Source organism: Pantherophis guttatus, chromosome 5 (genome assembly GCF_059756535.1).
Source record: "Pantherophis guttatus breed Tessera chromosome 5, ASM5975653v1, whole genome shotgun sequence".
Taxonomy (NCBI): domain Eukaryota; kingdom Metazoa; phylum Chordata; class Lepidosauria; order Squamata; family Colubridae; genus Pantherophis; species Pantherophis guttatus.
Window position 1 is genome coordinate 106,010,884 of NC_142067.1, and position 25,210 is coordinate 106,036,093.

Sequence of the window (25,210 nt, forward strand, 5' to 3'; positions counted from 1 at the left end):
GTACAAAAGTTTTGGGATTACACCCAAGGCATTTATTACTACTATTATTAGAAATAATAATTTCTAGGAGCCTTGGTAGTACAGTGGTCTAAAGCACCCTGTTATTAAGACCAGCTGTCTGCAATTACTGCAGGTTCGAATCTCGCCAGGCTCAAGGTTGACTCAGCCTTCCAGCCTTTCTAAGGTAGGTAAATTGAGGACCCAGTTGTGGGGGCAATAAGCTGACTTTGTATAAATATACAAAAGGATGAAGGCTATTGCTTAGCACATTGTAAGCCGCCCTGAGTCTCCGGAGAAGGGTGGCATATAAATCAAATTAAAAAATAAATAAATAAAGAAGAACATACTGTGAGTCAAATTTCTCCAGGTGATATTTTTTTTCATTTCACCTTGGGCTCTGATTTTTCCTCTGGAATAACAGAGTTATAGTATTTTGTACTTTCAAACAAAATCATTCATATACATTGCCTCAGAAATCCTTACAACAGCTAAATAAGAGAGATCAATACTTTTCTCACCCCATAGTGCTTAAAAGGACTGAGAGTAAAAGAAGTATGACTTCTCTATTGTCACTTGCTGAGTTTTTAGCAAGAATGGGAAAATCTTTCTCATGTTCAGACTGGGTGATGCTGGAATTTGCTTTCAGAAAAGCTTTCCATATTCCTGCCAGTTCAAAGATTGCCACCAAAGAGCTTTTCATCCATATTCTTTTCAGGTACGGGGGAAAAAAAAAAAAACCAGACACAAAATACGAAGTAGGGAGGTATCAAACGGAGAGTTAGGAAACACATGCAAGGGAACCAGAGTAGTTATCATTTGAAAGTTGACCTGAAGGGTGATAGGTTTTTTGGAATGTTTTGATACATGCGATGCTGTGTCAAAGTCAGCTTACCTTCCAATGGCTTCGGTAGAAAATGAGCTGCTGGTTTTGTTTTCTTCACTCTATTGCCTTTCATGACTTGCCCTTCTTTGTTGAGTCCCAAGAACCAGGCCCTACCCGACTCTTGCTGTCTGTACAGCATCGATGAGTAGATTACATAATAGTTTTCAAAAACAGACTCCTTAAACTTACATTCTGGGGTAAAAAGTTCCTGTGAGAGAAAGAAAAGAAGTTAGAGGAAAATTCCAAACTGTGGCTGTGGTTGTTCTTTGTATTACTTGCTACTACCGTTTCCCCAAAAATATGACCTATCCAAAAAATAAGGCCTAGCATGGAGTTCTTTTTACACTTGCACCTAATATAAGCCCTACCCCCCAAATAAGCCCCACTTAAGACCCTGCGCAGCCGGCTGCCTGCCCATTCCGTCTGGTTGCTCGCGGTACTGTGGCCATGAGGTAAGGCAGGGGTGGTGGAACTACCCCATGCACCCCTCACCAGTTTACCTCAGGGTGTCTGCAGCCAGGCCATCTGTGCCCCGACACCTGCTTTGTGGTGGCAGCACCAGCAGCCATGTGCAGCAGGAGCACATGTGGCTGCTGGCCCAGTTCTTCTGTTTGCTCATGGCTGCAACGGAGCAGGAGGCTGGGTGGCGTGTTGGTGCCGTGGCCGCGAGGTGAGGCGGGTGTCAGGGTGTGGATGGCCTGGGTGCCGTTCGGCCTCCTGCCCTGCCGCAATAACGCAGAAGAAATGGGCCTCCCATACATGGGGAAAAAAAGTAAGACAATGTCTGAAAATAAGCCCTAGTGCTTGTTTTGGGGCCCAAAAGAAAATAAAACCTAGTCTTCTTTTCGGGGAAACATGGTATGCTGTTTGTGAAGTTTAATCCAGGTGGAATTTTGAAGAGTGCCACAATACTTGGGCAGATCCTGGCAATTAAATCCATGATTATTATTATTATTTTTTTACTTTTGAGACACATCCATTAAATGAAATGAAAATCAGTTTCAGAATGTAACAATGAATAACTACAGGTAGTCCTCAACTTACAACGGTTTGTTTAGTGATCGTTGTTCGAAGTTACAACGGCACTGAAAAAAGTGACTTATGATCATTTTTCACTATTGCGACTTTAGCAGCATCCCCAAGGTTATGTGATCAAAATTCAGATGCTTGGTAACGGATTCATATTTATGACAGTTGCGCAGTCCCAAGGTCATACGATCACCTTTTGTGACCTACTGACAAGGAAAGTCAGTGGGGAAGCCAGATTCAGTTAACAAACAGGTTACTAACTTATTAATCGCAGAGATTTACTTAACAATTGAGGCAAGAAAGGTCGTAAAACTCACTTAACAAATGTCTCCCTTAACGACATAAATTTTGGGCTCAATTGTGGTCGTAAGTCGAGGACTACCTGTATTTAGTAGTGCAACTAGATAATTGTAGACTTAAAGATCTTAAACTTTATTCATCAACCAAGGAGCTACACATATCACATCATCTGTGAAGCATAGTGTTTATATTTCCCTTCTCCTGTCCATCCTCATTCTAACTTTGAACATGTGCCTGTATTTCTTAGATCCACAAACAATTTGATCCATAAACATAAAACCAAGAGCCAGAATGAAATGATGTTTTCTTCTGCTGCCCAGATGCTAGACACATTTACTCAAAATAAGTACATTTTGTTGCAGAACATGGTAACATGCATTTGAAATAAAAATGAAATCAATACCTCTAATCCGATACAGAACAAATAGCTGGCCTATGACCATAAAATCTTTGATTTTTTTTTTTTTTAAAAACCAGACAGAAAGTTCGGGCTTTTGCTGCCTCCCAGCAATAGGGAGGGAGTGATGAATTTTGGCTACAGGATTCTGGAGTATATAGGTTTCTGCATGGGGAAACCAACAAACATTTGAAACATGTCAACAAAAAGCACTATGACCAAAGACGTCCATTATTTTTTTAAAAAAAAAATTCTAAGAGAAAAGAGTTGCTGTGCATTTGATTTATAAAATGATAATGACTGAAGGATGCAAAAAATGCTATACTAGAAGCAAATTTCTATATAGTATTCTTAGCAAAGGATTCTTAGAGTTGTAAGAACTTGAGCAAACCTGTTAAAAAAGACCACAACTGGGATTCATTGCCGTATTTGGCTGCTCAGCAATCAACCGTGAAGAAATGTATCAAGCGCAAAGCAAAAGCATCCAATCTTAAATTCTCCTGTGCATTTATATGTAAGAGATATTAAATGTAATTTTAGGCTTTTACAATCCCATTCACTTAAAATTATTTTTATTAACAATGGGCTGTTATTGCACTTGAAATGCAAGAACTGCGAGCAATTCAACAAAAAACTTCTGCTGAATCATTTTGTAAGAAAATTGTACGCGTTGAAATGGAAAGGGTAGATTATCTTTTCATCAGACTTTAATGTTGCAAAACAGCATTTTCATGGACTACAAATGTATAATATAAGGCAGGGGACCCCAAGCCCCAGGCCATGGTCCACTACCGGACCATGAGCTGTTCAAAACTGAGTTGCCCGAAGTGGCGGGCAAGCATACATGTCCCCCCGTGAGCGGCAAGGCTGAGCACATACACATGTAAACAACTAGCACTGTGCCTGCTGCTTGTGCAAATGGAGCTGTGCACACGTGTTTGCTTCTGCACACCTTGCGCTGAACCATCCCTTCTCCCTCCCCCGCCAGTCTGTAAAGTCGGAGGTTGGGGAACTCTGATATAAGGTATAGAATAGGTCAGGGGTCTACAACCTTAAACACTCAAAGAGCCATTTGGACCCGTTTCCCACAGAAAAGAAAACACCGGGAGCCACAAAACCCTTCCCGTGCCTGACTATTTCTTGAGCGGCCACAAAACTAGCATATGTAGTCGAATTAAATGTTCTGTTTTCTTCTGAAACTTTTCTTTTCTTAGATTTATCTATGGTTGGCCTACCGGGGGTTGAAAAGTTCAATAAATTGTGTGCTGGTGGGTGTTGCACATTGGCGGTTGTGACACATATTTTGAGTGACAGGGAGCCGCAGCAGAGGGGTGAAAGAGCCACATGCAGCTCCAGAACTGCAGGTTGCTGACCTCTGGAATAGGTGAATCAAAGGAAAAGTTTATTAGCTGAAGGAGAAATCTGTTCTTTTCCCCAAGGAGTGAAAAATGAGAAGGGTAAAGCAAATAAAAAGACATCTCTTAAAACTGCACTTTGCATTCGCTAGCTACCAGTCTGCCATAAACTACGGGGGGAGGGAGTTGGATGGGAGTGGGGAGGCTGACGACTCATCGTACCTTCTAGAGACACAACTTCAAGGTCAGGCAGCTGGGAAAGGCATCGCACCACCCAGTCCACAGTTGAAGAAAATATTCCCAAAACATTTTCTTTGAATATGATCGGACAATGAGGGATCAATAACAAGAAGGGACAAATTGGGAAAAGTTAACCGGGAAAGTTTGGCACATGAGCCTCAGTTCTGGCTTTGCTATATTGTAATCCACTTGGCCTTTAGTAAAGTAAACCTTTCACACCAAATGAGAGTTGAAGGTCGTTCTTGCTTAAGGGACTAAATTGTGGCAGACTGACAACATCCTTCTTTTCTCTGCACTTATGGGATAAGCTCAAAAAGGCTACAGATAAAGTGGTGCTCTTCATTAATGGGTGAGAAAATCAATGCAACAGTATTTGTCTTAATTACTGAAAGAGTACAAATTTCAGAAAGCTACATCCCTGTCAAAATGGAATGTTTTATTTAATAGAAAGAAACATTCATAAATCCAAGTAGAATTGAGTACGTTTCGTTTTTATTTATTTATCCATGTGTCAGAAGTGCCACCTCATGTCTGCTTTCTGCAACCACTTCAGTTTCAGTCTGCCATGAATCCTGGCTGAGATGATGTCCCAAGGTCATGCCGTGATGAGAAGAATGTCTACAATCAGAATGGCTGTTTCCAAAACATCTTATTCAAAACATAATTGAGCAGTGAGGGACCAGCAATGGGGAGTGCCTAAAGTTTTAACTCGGAGTTTTGATGCATGAACTTCAGTTCTGGCTCATGCCTTTTCCACCGAATGGAGTTCAAGGTTGTTCTTATTTAAAGGTTCAAGCTGATGCAGGATTGACACCATGTTTGCTTCTATTGCCAAAATCAATAATGTTTCAACATGCTTAATTCTGCCTCTATTATCTAAGCTTACACATAAATAATTACAACTATCTCTGAAGAAACAAACAATAAAGCTACACTAGAACTAGGTACCAAAGGCAGATACGATATTTTTTTCTTATTTTCTCAAAATTTTCACCAAAACGTTTTGTAGTTAATTCAAACTACATGAACACTGCCACTCAGTTGACAATAGACATCAGTTTGAATAAAAGTCTCTAAGAGAATCTAGAAAACTTCAATTAAATGTAATGGACGTTTTAAAAAATGAAAAGTACCTATGAATAAATTTTAATGTCAATTCTTTATGACTTGCTGACATAGGTTTGAAAGACATTTTGTGCCATGATGAATGTCCAGATGACTCAATGAAGTCAATTGCCAAATCCACTTCTCAAGTAATTTTGTACAAAGACTTCCAGAAGAGCCTAACACGCTTGATATATGGTTTTTGTATTTTACCATATTCCTTTGGTTTTGCTCCAGGTTTCAAATATTGTTGAGGTGATTGATAGCTAACATCAGCATTGAGAAAACCTCATTGTATATGTCTCAACATAAAGCAGACTAGAACTTATCACAACTTCTTTGGAGAGATGTATTCACCAGATACAGATTTCCTATCAAATTTTTAAACTTATAAAACAGGGATTCATAGTTTTCTGCGAGAATGAGTATAATCAGGACATTTCTGGGTAGCCAGAAGGGACGAAAGATAGGTGGCAGGAATTACCTGGCACTGCTCAGGATGCATCGTTAAGGGGAAAGAAGGTTCAGATTGGGCACAGACATCAAGAGCTAGAGTACAAGTTTTGGATAAAGGTAAAGGTAAAGGTTCCCCTCGCACATATGCGCTAGTCGTTCCCGGCTCTACTTGTTAACCTAATCTTGCGTAGCTTCTTCTCTGGTAATGTTGTACTACTAACTAGAGCATACAAAACATTTGCTAGACCAATTCTTGAATACAGGTCATCTGTCTGGAACCCGCACTACATATCAGACATAAATACAATTGAGAGAGTCCAGAGATATTTTACGAGAAGAGTCCTCCATTCCTCTAACCGCAATAAAAATACCTTATGCCACCAGACTCCAAATTTTGGGCATAGATAACTTAGAACTACGCCAACTTCAGTCTGACCTAAGCATAGTACATAAAATTATCTGCCACAATGTCCTTCCTGTCAACGACTACTTCAGCTTCAACCACAACAATACACAAGCAAATAATAGATACAAACTCAAGGTAAACCACTCCAAACTTGATGGCAGAAAATGTGACTTCAGTAACAGAGTGGTCAATGCCTGGAATGCACTACCTGACTCTGTGGTTTCTTCCCCAAACCCCCATAAGTTTAACCTTAGACTGTCTACTATTGACCTCACCCCATTCCTAAGAGGTCTGTAAGGGGTGTGCATAAGTGCACCATCGTGCTTACCGTCCCTGTCCTAATATTCCTTTTTTACTTTTCATGTATTCAAATTATGTTTATACTTTTACCTGTTATCTTATATATGCTTGACAAATAAACTTATGATTATGATATGATCTAGGGGGTGGTGCTCATCTCCGTTTCAAAGCCGAAGAGCCAGTGCTGTCCAAAGACGTCTCCGTAGTCATGTGGCTGGCATGACTAAATGACAAAGGTGCACGGAACGCTGTTACCTTCCCACCAAAGGTGGTCCCTATTTTTCTACTTGCATTTTTTACGTGCTTTCTAACTGCTAGGTTGGCAGAAGCTGGGACAAATAACAGGAGCTCACCCCATTACGCGGCACTAGAGATTCGAACCCCTGAACTGCCGACCTTTCGACTGACAAGCTCAGCATCTTAGCCACTGAGCCACTGCATTATGTTTTGGATAACCGTTGTCAAAAACTGGCAAAGGACATCATTCCCCTGTTTCAGGAAAGATTTTTTCCCCCAGGGCAGTTCCCAGATGTCCCTCCACAGATTAGAAGGACTTTCCTCCTAGAAAGGTTTCCACAAACAGAGATAAAAATGGCTTGAATTTGTAAGAAGGATTGACCAGATCCCCAGCTGCCCTGGAAGAAAGCCAGTTGGCGAGCTCTTGGATTTCAGAGTTGTTTCATTCCTTTGAGCCATATCCCCCTTCTTCTTTCATCTTCTTTCCCTTGCTTTTCCCTTTCCTTCTCCCCCTGTCTTTCACCTCCCGTATTCAAAGGCTGTTATTAAGATCCCAAAATTGTTGCTTGGTTGGATAGAACTGCAGCGAGAAAGATAAAATCCCAGCTCAACCCTCAGGAAGAGATGGGAAGACAAAATCTGCTGCAAAAATAAAGAAAGGGAAAGGAATGCATTCATATACTTAAAAATCTTTGTACTATTCTTTAGACATCAGGGATTGCTAATTTCTGCTTGGATTGTTTTAATTATTCTTCCAACAATTTCTTTTTCCTCAAAAAAAAAAAAAAAGTATTTCAAGCAATTTAACTTGCCTTGCTGCATAATATATTACATATATTGGAACCATTCTGGCTTGAATTTGTTTAAACTTCTACTGTAAATGCATACAATCAATGTTCCCATTGTTTTGTCTGGAATAGACAAAATGTTTCCACCTATTCCAAAACTCTAAAAAAAAAAAATTAAAATATGAATTTTGTTTCTTAAAATGAGAGTCAAATCGTAAAGCCCAAATCGACCACATGGACAATGCAATTCAGTTTGTACAAACATATACAGCATGTATTCTTTATAATTGTTTTAATTATCTAATGCTACATTGTATTTTTCTAATATATATAATATAAAATAGTTATTTTTATCATTATAGCTTAGTAATAAAGAAACAATTCTTTGCATATATGTAACTTTGTAACAAAGAAGTTGAAGTATTTGAAAAAAAAAATCAAGATTTTACCAAAAAAAATAGCAATTCTCCTTTTTATACTGTAACTATTCTACAAGTAATTACAAAAAAAGTTGATTTACTATTTATTTTATATTTTATATTTCCGAATCACCCATCTCCTCAGAGAGGTTGTATTTGTTAGATTCTGTTCTAACGTTTTACGGAAGAGGTGACACTTAACATTGTTTAATTGTGGTACTCCTTTGTAATGATTGCTCATAAATGGCTAAAGCCATGTAGACAAATATAGAGCAAGTATATTATTTAAGTTGATTCTGCAACTATTTGAATTAATATTAACATAGGATATAATTTATCAAAATTATCTTTTCATCTTGCTTCTATGTGAAACAGATCTCTTCAATCAACCTCTGTATTGCATAGCCCATGTGTAAGAAGTCTTGTTTCCCTGAGGTCACCACTCATTCTAAAATTCTAATTCAATGGTCTCCAACCTTTGCAGCTTGATGGCCTGGCTGGGGAAGGAGGGGAACCGGACTGTGTGAGCAGTGGCCCGGTACACGCACATGGGCGCACAGCTCAACTCGAGTGAACGGCAGGCTCACACATACTCAGATCAACTCATGTGAAAGGCAGGCTGGCGCAGGTGTTCACACGTGCGGCAACTTGTGCAAGTGGCAGGCCGGTGTGTGCACATGCACACGCACCTTGACTTGCGTTAATTGAGCTGTCCGTGCGTGCGCATGCACGCCAGCCTGCTGCTCGTGCAAGTTGAGCTGTGCGCGCGCTGGCCCACCACTCATACAGCTAGGTTCCAAATAGGCCATGGCCCAGTAGTGGGCCTCTGCCCAGATGTTGGGGATCCCTGCTCTAATTCATAGAGATCAACAGAAGCTTCCGCAGACAATTTTTCTAAGATAGCTATCTTCAAATTCTGAATGGATGTGTCACACACAGGATGAAAGAGGTCTGTTTCTGTTACTTTAGGGATGGAGCAAGAAAGGAATGGAGGAAAATGCAAGGAAGTAGATGCTTACTGAAGGCTAAGAGCAACATTATAATGACAAAAATTGGATAACTGAGAAACAGTTTGTCAGCATGGGAATATTTGAAAGTATCTATTTAGGTAGTCATCTATCAAGAATAGAGTAGTTTTACGTTTTGGAGGTTCAAATCCAATGGCACCAACTCTTCAATATTTATTTATTTATTTATTTATTTATTTATTTATTTATTTATTTATTTATTTATTTATTTATTTATCAATAAGTACAAGGAAACAAATAACAGCATAGACATAGATCTGGACACATGAAAAAAATTGGCACAAATAAAAGGATATAAATAGGCAAAACATAGCCATAAACACATAGAATGATTACATATAAATGAGGACAGTAGGAACGGGACAGTAGGCACACTGGTGTGCTTATTTCATGAGCTTATAATCACTAGGGAGCAGTAGGGTGAAGATAGTTCAGGATATGCACTAAGTCCTCTGTCTATCATTTTGTCTACCGTTGCTTAAGAATTAGTGAATTACTTTTTTCTGCCTTCTTACCAGACATACAACACCTAGCACATGTTTTTGAACTGTCTACCTGGTAGAATACAGTTAACCAGGTGCAAGGCTTTCATATCCCTACAATGGAAAGAAATCTTCTTCCTATAATAGTTACAAAATGTGATTCACTAATAATGTTTAAAGTTAGATTTCTGCTCTCAGGGACACTTAAATATGCACATATACAGTGTTTGAACATTCAGTAGTAAGGTTTGTCCTCTGACCTTACTGCTTGGCTCCCGGACATTTTGTTACCAAACTAGGTAACATCATCCGTGGGGTTTTTGGTGAAGTGTCTTGTTTGTTTAGATAGGTCTTGTGTAGTCGGTTGGTCTTGTGACTGGTTGAATCACAAGACTGGTTGAATCACAAGAACTGGTTGATAGTTTCCGTTACCTAGTTTTTCATTGCCTACCCTGTTTCCCCCAAAATAAGACATCCCCTGATAATAAACCCAATTGGGATTTTGAGCGCATGGCAATAAGGCCAAGCGCTTATTTCAGGGTTCAAAAAATATATGACAGGGTCTTATTTTCGGGGAAACATGGTAGTTGGGTAACAAAATGTTTGGGAGCCAAGAAGCAAGGACAAAACTCTGCCTAAATCTACAAGCTATGAATATTCTGTACAATTTCTATCAGTAGTAAGATTTCTATCAGCAGTAAGATTCCCATACTAAGCAGTAAACCGTTTTAGATTACTGTCAAGATTTCTTTTCATACCAAATGTTATTATGTTGTGTCTGGTTCTGTATTTTGTTTTTAACTCTTTGATCTGTAAAAATCCTAAGAATAAATTGAACATGACATATTCTGAAGCGGAGTTTTCATCTTCTGCTCCTGTCAACAATAACAAAAAAGCACAAATGTTAAGGAAATGTTATCTACCCACACATTGTCTACCTCTTGCCTAACGCTCGCCTAAAACTACAACATTTTAGAAACACTCAAAATCTGTCTATTCATTATTAATTTTTTTTTAAAAAAAGTAACTGACATTTGTTGAATACAAATTGATCCATTTTTTTTCCTTATAAGATCAATAGATCTGATTTTGAAACAGCATCAACTGGATTTCTTTAGTTCTGATCAGAACAGCTATTTTTTAAAGTTTGGGTAGCCCATAACTAAATGCCAACAGTTTCTTACTAAAGGTATTTTCAGATGTTGCTTTTCTATCAATTGAGGACTGTAGTGTGCTGATGCCAGCTTGTATCAACTCCCGAGAAGAGTGATTAATTTTCTGGAAGCCTGTTGAGAGCAGAGTTGTAACCCCTAAGGTGCTGATCACCTGTTTGGTTGGCTAGCAGTCTGGCATGATGTGATAATGGAGCTAGCAGAACCAATTGTTATACTGTACACTTAGCAATATACCACTGTTTAAAACTATAATAAATTACTCCACCGCAGACGAAATTGTTTATCTTGATGATAATTCAGCGGTTCAGTTCCATACTGTTCAAACCAATGTGCTGAAAAACAGAGGTTCAAATTCAGACAGTTCAAGGCCACAATGGAATTCAAGACCCAATATCATAAATATACTTTAAACTCTCCGCAATGCTATTGGAATTGTTTACTTCTTAGTTCAAAAATTGATCCATGTATCAGAGAGGCTGAAGTTAATGGAAACACGCGTGCTTACATTTGCGAACTGGTAGGGAAGGTAAATGAATCCCACCTCTGGTATTGATGTCAGCCTGATTGGCTCTGTAGTTTCCCAGATCTGTTTTTCCTCTCCTTTTTTGAAGATGGGAAACACATCAGCTCTTTTCCAGTCCTCAGGTAACTCCCCGGTGCTCCACGATCTTTGAAAGATATGGTTCAATGGTTCTGAGATAACATCTGCCAGATCTTTCAGAACTCTGGGGTGAAATGGGGAGGAAAAGGCTCAGACTCAACCCTTCCAAGACCGAGTGGCTGTGGCTTCCAGCGTCCCGATATAGTCAGCAGGTGCCATCGCTGACTATTGGGGGTGAATCTTTGCCCCCCACAGAGAGGGCTCGCAATCTGGGCGTCCTCCTGGATGCATGGCTGTCTTTAGAAGAGCATATGATGGCCGTGGCCAGGGGGGGCTTTTATCAGGTTCGCCTGATTCGCCAGTTGCAGCCCTTTCTGGACTGGGACGCCTTGCGCACACTCACTCACGCCCTTGTCACCTCCCGGCTGGACTATTGTAATGCTCTCTACATGGGGCTCCCCTTGAAGAGCACTTGGAGGCTCCAACTGGTCCAGAATGCAGCCGCGCAGGTGGTTATGGGTGCAACTTGTTGTGCCCATGTGACATCCCTCCTGCGCGAGCTGTACTGGCTCCCAGTGGTCTTCTGGGTGTGATTCAAGGTGTTGGTCACCACCTTTAAAGCGCTCCATGGCATAGGACCCGGGTACCTTCGAGACCGACTTCTGCCACCAATAGCCTCCCACCGGCCAGTTCGCTCCCACAGAGAGGGTCTCCTCAGGGTGCCATCAGCCAAGTTATGTCGGCTGGCGACACCCAGGGGAAGGGCCTTCTCTGTGGGAGCCCCAGCCCTGTGGAATGAACTGCCCCCGGAAATACGTAAGATCTCCAACCTCCGGGTATTTCGCTGTGCATTGAAGACTCTTTTGTTCCGCCAGGCCAGGCTATCAACGTAATATTTTAAATTGGGGTATTTTAAATTTTCTGGGGTTTTAAATTGAGCCGAATTTATTTAATAATTTTAAATTTTTAATTGATGTTTGTACACCGCCCTGAGTCCTTCGGGAGAAGGGCGGTATAGAAATAAAATTATACTTATACTTAAATTATACTTATCAGGTCCCAGTGATTTGAACTTGTCTAAATCAGATAGGTGTTCTCTTAGTACCATTTTCTTGTTTATTTTTATTTCTAGTCTGTCTTTTACGTTTATGTTTTTGGTAGGTTGGGCTATATTTTCTTGTAGATTTCTTCTGTTTATAAAACATAAGAAAAACCAGAATCATCTGAAAAGAGTGAGAGCCACAGCCAGGAAGTCCTGCCCACTGGCCAACATCCCATCTACCTTATATGTTATTTATTTATTGTTTGTCTCTTATGCTGCTCAGAATCACTTTGTTTGCATGGCATTGTAAATCTTTTTTTAAAAAAGAATATACCAACAAATTAATAACACCAAACACTTACATTGGGTCTGGAACCTTCTTGGTAATTAAAAAGGGACATCAGAATGAAGTTATTCTAGATTAGTAGGAATATTTTACTGCCATATTTTATACCTGTTATAACTTCCAGTCCCATGAAAGCCGCATTGCAAATTATATAATAATATGAAAGGTACTTTAACTAAAACATATTCTTGGTCCCTCTAAGCTTAATGTTGTATACCCTGATTGAGCCTTTATCTCATTTCACACGAAGACTGACTGTATGCCTTTCTTGTACTAGAGGTATTGAATGCTCATTTCAGAGTAAAGAAAGATGGATTCTTATTCAGATATTTTTGATTTTTAAGATTGCTAAAATACTTTGGAATAAGGTTTAGGGATTTATTTCAGTACTATCCATCAGATCATATCAATTGGCCTGAAGTTCATCCTTCTTTCAGCATACAAAAAAGGATAAATAATAATTGCTGTACAAGATATGTGTCTTATTCTTCCTTAGGGTAACTAGAATGTGGAAAACAATTAACTGGAAAGTCCCTTTGGATATTTACTCCAAAAGTGATTTGCAAGGAGTTGATTTTTTCTGGCACTGTCTGAAAAATTAATACATAGAGGAAATGTTAAAAAAAAAATCCAAGCTAAGCATTTCTTTCAAATGTTGCTTCTCTTTTTCTTTTATATCAAAAACAATGGTTTGAGATGCACATTTATTTCATTTCTTCTTATGTTTATTGGGGCTATCACTTATGGTAGCTTTTAAGCTGATTTAACAAATATATTTCTTTGCATTTGCTATTTACTTTTACCCATGTTTATGTTTTTGAGGGCTTTTTTGTTGATGTATATGTACCTTGTCTTTTTTTAAATTAAATACCGTGTTTCCCCAAAAATAAGACCCTGTCTTATATTTTTTTGAACTTTGAAATAAGCACTTGGCCTTATTGCCATGTGCTCAAAAGTCCGATTGGGCTTATTATCAGGGGATGTCTTATTTTGGGGGAAACAGGATAGTATCACAGAATGATAATGTGTACCTTACGACAATGAAACAATCCTATCCTGTATAATATCAGACTATTTTTTAAGAAAAAAACATCAAGATACAAGATAATTCTTTGAGATAATTCTAAGTTCCTATGTAATTATGCAGGAAGGATGGCACAAAACAGATACTTAACATTTGTTTAAAAGAATGATGTAATCTATTAAAATGAAAAGCAGGAACTGGGAAAATACAAAATTATCAAGGCTTAGAAGATTTACAGCTATTAATATGGTTTTCCATCCTGAGTCATTGTTTTTATTTCAAGTTTTACCAATTCATTTACCTTCATTAACTCTTAGACAATAATAAAAAATGCTTTATTATGAGGCTTTCCATTTATGAAATATTGTATGATTATTGGCAGAGGTGAAATCTGGATTAAAATGAAGCTTCCATAAAAATGGAATATGAAATTTTTTTATTCCTACCAGATATTGTTAAAGAGTTAAAAGCCAATGGTAATTAATTTTTGAAGTGTTAATTTTAAAATAAGGGGAAATGACAAAATTTTTTAGCTCACCTTTGTTCCCTCTTATTTCCATTTTCCTAAATTCCCTATAAATATTAACCCATTTATAAACCAAATATCGGTATCAATCAGAAATTATACAGGTTGGATCCATTAATTTAGAACTGATCATTTTAATTTAATGTGCTTGTCTATTTCAGTTACAATTCAGATATTTTTCTTAATTCAGAATAAAAAGCTCAAGCAAACAAGATTTGAAGCAGCAGCATTAAGTCTTCCACATTCTTCTAAAGCTCTCTACAAAATATCACAGAACAAACATACCAGGCACTAATTAATTGGAAAATAGCTTGAGAAAAAGCTTTGACAAGAAATTAAGAATCAAGAGTGGAATTAAATATGGAAATAGAAACCAGCGTTATCACCCTCAGCCCAAATAAAGAGAATATTCTTAAAATATTGCATGGATGATATATGACTCATTGTAAACTAGCATGGATGAACAAAACAGCTCCTCTTTTTGTTGAAATGGTTGTGAGGAAAATGGAATTTATTTCCACATGTGGTGGTGTCATCGCCATGTCTCTTCCTTATCGTCTTGGATGTTTTTGGAGATTGATGAAGTTAAAAATGAAAGAGTTAATCTGTGTCTACAACTTCTAATGCAAACTTTTAACAAATTAGGATTTTTTTTAAAAAAAAATTGCCATTAGGATGTCTATGGCTAAATACTGGAAAGATAAAAATTACGATAGTGGAGTTCTTGTATCAAAATTTTTGGCATTTTTGGCACAGCTAAGAAATTGACTAACACTTTTAATCTACATTCTAGTCAAGTTAAAAGGAAAGCCTTCTCAAATACATAGTCTGATTGTATATTTCACTAAACAAAAGCCATCATTGCTTTATTCCAGATCAATATATTAATATGTGGGAGAAACGTTAAGGAATTATTAGTATGTGAGTTGAATTTTTTTTTATCCTGCTTTTAATATTTTTATAGATAACTCAAGGCAATGGGGGGCATAACTAATAGTCCTCCTTCTTCTTATTTTCCCACAATAACAACATTATTGTTATTGGGTTGATTTGAGTGAGAGCGACACCCAGCCAGATTTCATGCCTGATAGGAGTAGAACTCACACTTTCCTGGTTTCTAGTTTGATGCCTTAACCTTTTTACCAAACTTTTTTTTTTTTTTAAATTTGATTTATATGCCGCCCTTCTCCGAAGACTCAGGGCGTCTTACAATGCGCTAAGCAATAGCCTTCATCCTTTTGTATATTTATACAAAGTCAGCTTTATTCATGCAATTATTTCATATGAGTATGTACTATGTATATGTGTATGTATGTGTGTATACAATATGTGTGTATATATGAAACCATATATATTTGTATATTATGGGTAAAATAATGTACAGGTAGTTCTTGGCTAACGACCCAACTGAGCCCCAAAATTTATGTTGCTAAGTGAGACATTTGTTAAGTGAATCTTGTCCCATTTTACGCCTTTTCTTGTCATGGTTGTTAAGTGAATCATTGCAGTTGTTAAGTTAGTAATGCAGTTGTTCAATGAATCTGGCTTCCCCATTGATTTTGCTTGCCAGAAGTTTACAAAGGGGGATCACATGATCCCGAGACCCTGCAACCATTCATAAATATAAACCACTTGCCAAGCATCTGAATTTTGATCACGTAACCATGGTGATGCTGCAACAGTCATATGTGTGAAAAATAGTCATAAGTCACTTTTTTCAGTGCTTTTGTAACTTTGAACAGTAACTAAATAAACTGTTGTAACATATCTGTACATATAATGGGATTATGGTTGAAAGAACTGATAGCTATCCTGTTTCCCCGAAAATAAGACATCCCCTGATAATAAGCCCAATCGGGCTTTTGTGCGTATGCACTAAAATAAGCCTTCCCCCGAAAATAAGCCCTCCCTGAAAATATTTAAACACAGAGCTGGAAAGACGGCAAGAGGAGCCCCATCTTGCTCCACATGCCCCCAAATAATAAGACCTCTCCGAAAATAAGGCTAAGCGCTTATTTCGGGGTTAAAAAAAATATAAAACAGGGTCTTGTTTTTGGGGAAAGACGGTAGTGAATTGATTATTGTAATCTCCATTGTCTAAGATGATCAGAGAAATTCATACCTATCTGAATAGGAAAGATTCCTGATTTAAATATATTTTGTCTACACTAAAAGCATTGATTTTAGTACACCAATTACAGATTTGTTAAACCAGAGCACTTGAATTTAATCTGATTTGCCAATTCACAGTTTGGTTAAGCTGAAGCATTTCGATATAAGCTGATTTAGTATAAATTGATTCTAAACCTCTTTAAATTTCAACAATTTAGCTTAACCGGGCTAAGGATAATCACCTTACTGTCGATGGAGAAAAATACATTGAATTCTGATTATCAATGTATGCATTGGGCTTTCCTCAATATTAATATGTTAGATTGACTTTGCATGCAGAGAAAACAACAGAAATTACAAATTGCATTGCAGTCACTGAGCTTTCATAGCATTCTGGGCATTGCAATGTGCCTAAAGAAAGGCTATTTGATTGAATTATGGTCTTTGTATAATGCTAAACTGTAAACACATCTATTCTGAAAAAAAGAAGTGATGAACTTTAAATTTCCATTTTGAGCCATTAATGCACCATTGCAGCAAAAGAAACATGGGCAGTTTCTTTGTGCCTCCTTTTCCTCCAACCTCAAATATTGTAATTTGTTAAACTTCAAAGGGTATGAGAATCAAAGAGGATGAGATCGCAGATCTTTGAGTTAGCCATTCACTGCATTGTGCCTTAAAATGATAAATGCTATCATATTCATACAGCTGCTTGGGATTTCTGGGAACTTTGCCCAACACCACTGAAAGGCACCATACAGATTATAACTTCTGAAGAACAAATGGAAATGACTATCAATGAGTACAATCATACAGCACAGGCTTGCATGGAGAAATGACAGATTTATGACTTTTCCAGTTGAAAGGCCAAATTCCATGTGACATCAACGATGTGAATATGAAGCCTTGTCACCTGAGGAAATATCAGCCTTGGGCAGGGATGACTTTCATTGAAGCTACAACTTTGTGGAGTTGAAAGCCTGCTGGCTTATATCCCGTGCAATTACACAACCAGTTTAACACTTCAAAGCAAATTAAACAACAACAACGGTGTCTACAGCTTGGAGAGCTAGTGCCACTTAGATTAGATCATCACCTTGTGTTCTTCTTTTTGACATTCATCCTAAAAACTGGCTCTGCATATTTTTCTGACACAGCTACTGTATACGCTGGCTTCTAATTAAATCCCGAGTTAAGTATTCCTACTTTAGCTACTTCCATGAAGTAACATCCTTCATCTTGTCCAACCAAACTTTTGCTTCTTTGTACTTGCGAGGACCCCACAAATCCAGATGGTCATGATAACTTCCCTGCTGGAAGTAAAATAAATTGCACCAACCCAAATACACTTCAACTTTCTTCATTAAAAACAGCATTCTCTATCAAAGCCATGTTGTAAAGCTTACCAAAACTTGATAGATCACGAGAATTATTCCAGTTTAATTGCTAACATGAAATTTACTTTTAGAATAAAGGTAAAACCCAATTGCTAAAAATTAAGGAGATAGTTTTTTAGATAAAAAGAAAAAAAATGGAGAAAAACAATTTTGCTTAAACTATCAGTTTGTTCTTTGATTTTTCTCTGAGAGTTGGTTCTTCTGTGGAATCTGATTCATTATCGATCATTGTTTCATTCATTCTAAAATGGCGGCGCCTTGCTTGGCTGAGGCTGCTTCGGCTCTCAAGAGTGTTGGGGTTTTGGAGATGAAAGCGCTATTCGGTTTGAGTGATTCTTTAGGAATTGTGACAAGGAAGAGGAATTGCATTACCAAAGTGTTATATGACTGTATTGGATGACTGTATTGGATTTGGTGATATTTAGCAAGAGTGGAAGTACTGATAAAGCTGTTCTGGAGAGTCTGCGTTGCTTCGGACTGCTTTGGTTGAAGGTGCCAACAGCAGATGTGCCAGTGGGTTGCGTGGAGGGTGTGAGATCGACTGCAATCTCTGAAAGCGCTCAGCATTTTGGGTGGCAAAGGCAGCAGAAGCAGTAGCATTCGCAACAGGGAAGTCTCCCTCTGGCACTGAGGGTCTTTTGAGGTGGAGGCAGTGTGATCGAAAGAGGAAACGAGGCAAATGTGAAGGGCTAACAACTAGGCTAAAGGCTAATCCATATAGAACAGGGATGTCAAACTCGATTTGATTGAGGGCCACATCAGGGTTGTGTTTGACCTCGGGGGGTTAGGGGTGTGTGGCCAGCTCAACATCACTTGTCAAGGCTCCTTTTTTGGCTGTGATGGCCTCCTGCAGCCCTCTGCCAGCTAAAACAGAACCTGGGGGGCCGCGCACAGTCTCCCTGAGCTCCATTTTTACTGGCAGATGGCTGCAGGAGGCTGTTGCGGCTGAAAACGGAACTCCCGACTCTGTTTTGGCTGGCACCACGAGCCGGTCCTTCATTGTTTTCATGGCGGCCCTGCGGGCCAGATCTAAGCACACTGTGGGCCAGATGTGGCCCGCAGGCCTTGACTGACACTCCTGATATACAGTGTTACTACCATCTATTTTGTTTGCTAATGTGCTCCTTAGAAGCCTAAAATGAAGAACATGAAGCTAGAGTTACTAACAAACCGCCAGGTGAGAAACTTGTGTCATCATTGCAAAGGAAACTTGGATAAAGCATTCTTCCAGGATAATGCTGTTAGATCAGGTAGTTTTTCAACGTTTTGACTTATTTTCTTTTAAGAGCATCAGAATTTCATTTTTTAATATGTGCCAGTGTGTTCACAGAAAAAAAATGACAATAAAGGTAAGATAAAGGTATTATCTTATCTTTTTTAAGAATAAAAGAGCAACAAAATTAAGGAACTAACTCTCACACAGAAAGGCTTTCTTTCTTATCCTCAAATGAAGTGACTCTAGATCTCTTTAAAGCTGTCGGAGAGAAATTAAGTGTTTTAGTATAATTCTATTTACAAGCAGCCCTTATTTGTTGTAAACATTTTGTGCTTAGCGAAACCTCCTCAGAATGTTATTATTGAAAACTGCAGGGCAAAATTCTCCACCAAAGTGAGTTAATGAACACTCAAAACTGTACTGTAAATCCTACAATATGTTAGTGCTTACAAAACAAAGACCTAGTGAAGAAAAAGATGTATTCATATTCTATTGTTTCCTTGAAATGTCCACTTTAGAAAGGAACACAGGTGATTGGAGATAGCTGAAACAAAATATCCTTCATTGGCATGCTCATCCACAGTGATCTCCACTGTGTCAAACTCAAGGCCCGTGGGCCGGATCTGGCCCGTGGTTTGTTTAAATCTGGCCCACAGGGCTGCCCATGAAACAGTGAAGGACTGGCATGAGGTGCTTCCGCCAGCAAAAATGGAGTTCGCGTGCGGCTCTCCCAAGCTCCATTTTTGCTGGCAGAGTGCTCAGGCCACCACAGGCACCCCCGACATGACTGATGTCAAGCAGGTCACACCCACCCTGGCCACGCCCATCCAGCCTTCCGAGGTCAAACACAACCCTGATGTGGCCCTTAATGAGTTTGAAACCCCTGCACTATGATCTAAATCAGGGATGTCAAACACAAGGCCCACGGACTGAATCCAGCCCGCGATGTGGTAGGATCCGGCCCGTGGGGCCATCCTGGAAAATGTAAGGAGCCGGCCCGCATCACTTCAGCACAGTCTACCCAATGCAAAGAGGAAACATCAGACCAGCATGGCTTCAGCCCGGTCTACTCAATGCGAAGAACAAGACAAACCTGCTAAGAGAATACACCCAATAAACCTGGCAACTGAATTAATTCATTTTGGGTGGATGTAGGCCCTGCCCAGCACAAACAGAAAGGCAGAGTCCAATTTTTTTTCTAAAGGTTTATTCAGATATGGACAAAGGTGGGTCCTTCCATAAGGTTGGAAAAAACTGAAATGATTTCATTCGCAAGCTTTTATACTTTACAGGGTGCCATAATCAGGAACTTACAGAAGTTTGCTCAATAGTAGATAAGTAAGGAAAGTACCAAAAACCGAAGCAACGTCCCCATAGCAATAAGCATTCTAAGCAGGTTCTTCTAAGAATTTTTGTGATTTTCTCGATTAGCCTTCACCATACCCAGGATCTCTTGTTTACCATTTCAGCAAGAAACCTGATCATCAGAATCCTGATCAACAAACTGGAAGCAGAAGGTGCTGTGTCGGGGTTGCTGACCAATCGTTGTACAAACTATGAAACATAAACTTACCAAGTAGGCCTCACATGGATTTAAAGGTACAGGTAAAGGTTCCCCTTGCACATATGTGCTAGTCATTCCCGACTGTTTCAAAGCCAAAGAGCCAGCGCTGTCCAAAGACGTATCCGTGGTCATGTGGCCAGAATGACTAAACGCGAAAAGTGCACGGAACACTGTTACCTTCCCACCAAAGGTGGTACCTATTTTTCTACTTGCATTTTTACATGCTTTCAAACTGCTAGGTTGGCAGAAGCTGGGACAAGTAACGGGAGCTCATCCCGTTACGCGGCACTAGAGATTCAAACCGCTGAACTGCCGACCTTTCGATCGACAAGCTCAGCATCTTAGCCACTGAGCCACTGCATCCCTCAATCTATTTTACTTACTATCATATGGATTTAGGCATATGCGAATCAAGATACAGCTTAGAACTTCACAGGGCAAAGAGGCCTCTCAAAATTCTAGATTTTTTTTAATGTGTTACATATGTAGCCTTCCTGTGTGTCTCACATGGTCCCCAGTAACTATTAAGAGATAGTATTTTGGCAGATATTCACATCTTCTGTTCAAAGAGAGCCTTTCATCACTCCATCATGGATTTGTTATGCATCTGGGTGACATTCAAGCCATACGCGATTGCTACATAGCCTAATTCTATATTAGCACATTAAGTAGAGTCCCCACAGCTTCTTTTAGCTTAAGGCCTCAGCATGCCTAAATCTCATCCTGCCTTCCCCAGGAATGAAGATATCTTGGTTTTCTGCGATATATATTGTATTTGAAGAATGCCATCATGCTCTCTCTCCATTTTTCTCTCCTCTGACTTTGCTGTCACAACTCAGTGCAGACTTGAATAGAAAAAAAATATTTGGTTTCAGTCCTCCTGTTTTACAAAATTGAATTCTACTAAACTAGTTGAGATACCCTATTACCGCGATGGCGAACCTATGGCACGCGTGCCACAGGTGGCACGCAGAGCAGTCTCTGTGGGCACGCCAGCCGTCGCATCAGCCCAGCTCCACTACGCATGCACGCGCACCTCCCGCCAGCCAGCTGGTCTTCGGGTCTCTGCCACACATGCGTGGGGGGTGGGACCCATGGGGGATGTGCACGCATGCATGTGTGGGGTGGGGTGCATACATTGGGGGGGTGCAGGTTGGTGCAGGAAAATTTTCAGGCCCAAAATGGGGCGTGGGGGGGGCCTTGTGCACCCTCCTTCCCCATTTTGGCTTCCAGGTTGGTGCAGGAAAATTTCCAGGCCTAAAAGAGGGTGCGGGGGCCTCATGTGACACCCCCCCTGCACCCCGTTTTAGCTTCCAGGTTGGTGCAGGAGGCTTTCCAGGCCCAAAATGGGGCGCAGGGGGGCGGGGCGCATGTGCAGGGGGTGCTCGCATTGCATTTTGTGGGTTCGGGTACACATGTATGCATTTGCATGTGTGTGCATACACTTCGGGCACTCAGCACCAAGAAAGTTAACCATCACTGCCCTATTATGTTATATCACTGATGTAGCTAAAGGATTATTTATTTCTTAGATTTAGATTTTTCCTGTCACTTAGGAACTCAGCAAACCATACATACTACTCCCTCCCCACTTATTTCCCACAACAATGACCCCATGAAAGAAATTAGGATTAATGAGAAATACTGTTTTAAAGTCATCCAGTGACCTTCCATGGCTAAGGGTGAAATTGAAGCTTTGTTCCAAGTGTGGCCAGTACACTCTGCTGAGGATAAAAAAATCAAGGTTTATTTAGTTTGTACTTTGCAAACAAAGTACGTTGTACTTCCTGTAAATTGTGGATTTACAATCACAATTGAGCTCAACATTTCTGTTGTTAAGTGAAACATTTGTTAAGTGAGTTTTACTCCATTTTACGACTTTTCTCACTGCATTTGTTAAGTGAATCGCTGCAGTTGTTAAATTAGTATCACGGTTGTTAAGTGAACCTGGCTTCCCCATTGACTTTGCTTGTCAGAACGTCACAAAAAATGATCACATGACCCCAGGGTGCTGCAACCGTCATAAATAGGAGTCAGTTTGCCAAGAGCCTGAATTTTGATCATGTGACCATGGGGATGGTGCAATGAACTTAAGTGTGAAAAACGGTCATAAATCACTTTTTTCAATCACGTTGTAACTTTGAACGGTCACTAAATGAACTGTTGTAAATTGAGGATTACCTGTATATAACAATATATAGTTATGTACCTCTTATTATCAGACTAAGATCTCTAATCACAGAATATCTGTGCTACAACAACAAATTATCTACTAATGTTCTCTGTGATTACAGCAAGTTCAAGTTTTTTACTTTATTTAAGTGTTTGCTTAACCATATCATACTATTGGTTTAATAATTAGAATGTTTACTTATTTATTCAGATATATAGCTTATTTTGATCCTGTTAATGCTTTATTCTGAGTACTTATAATGTTTAATTATAAAGAAACACAATCATTTCATTTATATTTCATGTGTCAGGCATCCAGACAAATTTTAAACAAAAAATGCTATGGATTGTTATTATTGATTTTTTAAAGTTACATACTGTGGTTTGTGTCTTTAAACGATATACATTTATACTATACCTTCAGAGTAGCAAGCACTAAGTAGTTTCATTTTAGCAACAAAACAATACAGCATATCACCATTCCCATTTATAGCATTTTGATAGCACTGGCAGAAATACACATACACATTCGATACATATATTCAAGAGATACATTCTTCGTACAACTTTGCATTATTTCTGATATTGCAAATTAAGAGCAAAAGAGAGGTACTTCCAGAACCAGGATTTATCAAATGATTATTGTGCTTTGGAAGATGAATGGCACATCAATAGACTGGCTTGTTGGAACACTATAACATAAAATGCTCTTTCTAATACTTGCCAATGCTTGGATCATTTTATGAGAACTACCGTATCATTAATTGAACAAAAACAGCTATCCCAATAGATGTGTTGTAATTACCACATAAGAGGCATTATCTCTTAGGCTACTTTTTTATTTCATGTTTGAATTGATTATTGCTGGGAATATTATTACTTAATTTACTGATTCTCATAGATACTCTGCCTCAACTTGAACACAGAAATTGCATCAACATAAAGCATAAATTATTTTGCTGAAACTATACATAATACAAATATTACTATGTATAGTTCCTCTTGAATTATTTAAATTAATCGATCTGAAATCAATCTGCATTATCCCAATTTTTCAAATACTGTTTGAAAATAGGAATGCATACATTACAGGGACTTTTTCTGACCAGCTTTATGGAATTGTCCTCGCATTCCCCTTAGTACAAATATGCTCCAGCAACTACATCATGTCATATAATCACATAATACCAGACCAGCACTTCCCATGCGAACATAAGATTCTACACAGGATCCCAATGTATAATATTTTAGTGCTCTTTCCAAAGAGAGCTCTTTTTTTTTTTTTTTTTTGCAAATGTGTTATTTTTGCTGTCTTTTTTTTTGGTCCTACTGCACAGAAGGTTGATTTAAACTAGAAAGGAAACCTAGATTCTTCCAGCTGTATGCTACTGATTTTGTCATCAAGAAATGCATTCGAGGTTGCCTACTCATCGGCCATCTCTGAGTACTGTTGGCCATGTTGGAGTGGGGTGGGAATCTCCATTCCCACCCTACTCCAGGGGAAGAATACTGTAAAATCTCCATTCCCTCCCCACTCCAGCAGAAGGATACTGCAAAATCTCCATTCCCTCCCCAATCCAGGGGAAGATTACTGCAAAATCCTCATTTCCTCCCGATCAGCTGGGACTCGGGAGGCAGAGAATGGATGGGGGTGGGGCCAGCCAGAGGTTGTATTTACCGGTTCTCCGAACTACTCAAAGTTTCTGCTACCGGTTCTCCAGAACTGGTCAGAACCTGCTGAAACCCACCTCTGATCTCTCAACAATTGTCTGAAGGGATGGACAACCTGATGAGTGACTAAACCAGTTGTTCAAAGCATCTATCTACATCACCCCAGTCTGCTCAAGTCCACATTATGGAGATATATTAATAGCTTGTTTCCCCCACTAGTAGAGTTGGTCTATCTGTGGGAGTATGAAACCAGAAAGATCCACCCAACATTTTCCGTAACTTGTCTGCCAATGAAATTGCAAGAAAACTAGAAAGCTTTCCAAGTGTGCAGCATCACTTCTGCCAAGAGAAAGGATGAAACTTGCTGCTTTTTGATGGGCTGTGCCAGTTCTATCATAGCTTCCCAGCTTCCCTGGAGCTGAGAAGGAACGCAGACTGTAGTCCCAACACATCTAACAGATTTCAAGCTGTGAGAGATTGGCCTGCATCAATTATTATGAGAAGAATGGGCTGTAAAAAACCTCTTATACTTTCAAAGTTATACATGTTAGAAGTTGTTTACTTTAATGGAAAAAGCCACCATTAAATGGTTCATGACTTCACTAGCTAAAAAGTTTGTGTTGATAGAGTATCATAAGAATAGCAAATAAAGGCTCTTTACTCAAATCTCCATGGAGATGCATAAACTTTACAGAGCAGAGCCCTGTATTCCTTGCATACAGATTTGGTTTTGAAGGGTTTCCTCCCTCCTTCAGATTGATTAGCAGGTATCATTATACACATGAATTAGTTCATCTAATCAGATGATAAAAGATTACTCATGTGATGAGCTTATAATTTGAACGCACTCTGAGCAACAGCGAATGCTAATTAAATTTTAAACTTTAATAGATAAAGGCTATCAGAGGAAAGTACTATATGTAATTTTGAGTCTAGGAAA

At 39.1% G+C, this 25,210-nt stretch overlaps 1 protein-coding gene across 4 annotated transcripts in view; it reads right to left on the bottom strand.

The window, feature by feature from the left end:
• The window catches only part of FGF14 (fibroblast growth factor 14), a 357,939-nt gene that overhangs the window by 9,261 nt on the left and 323,468 nt on the right, over window positions 1-25,210 (bottom strand). For all 4 annotated transcript variants that reach the window (XM_034418097.3, XM_034418116.2, XM_034418088.3 and 1 more), the window contains one exon: window positions 893-1,091. In XM_034418097.3, coding sequence (XP_034273988.1) covers window positions 893-1,091 — 199 coding nt within the window. The remainder of the gene's footprint in view (window positions 1-892; window positions 1,092-25,210) is intronic.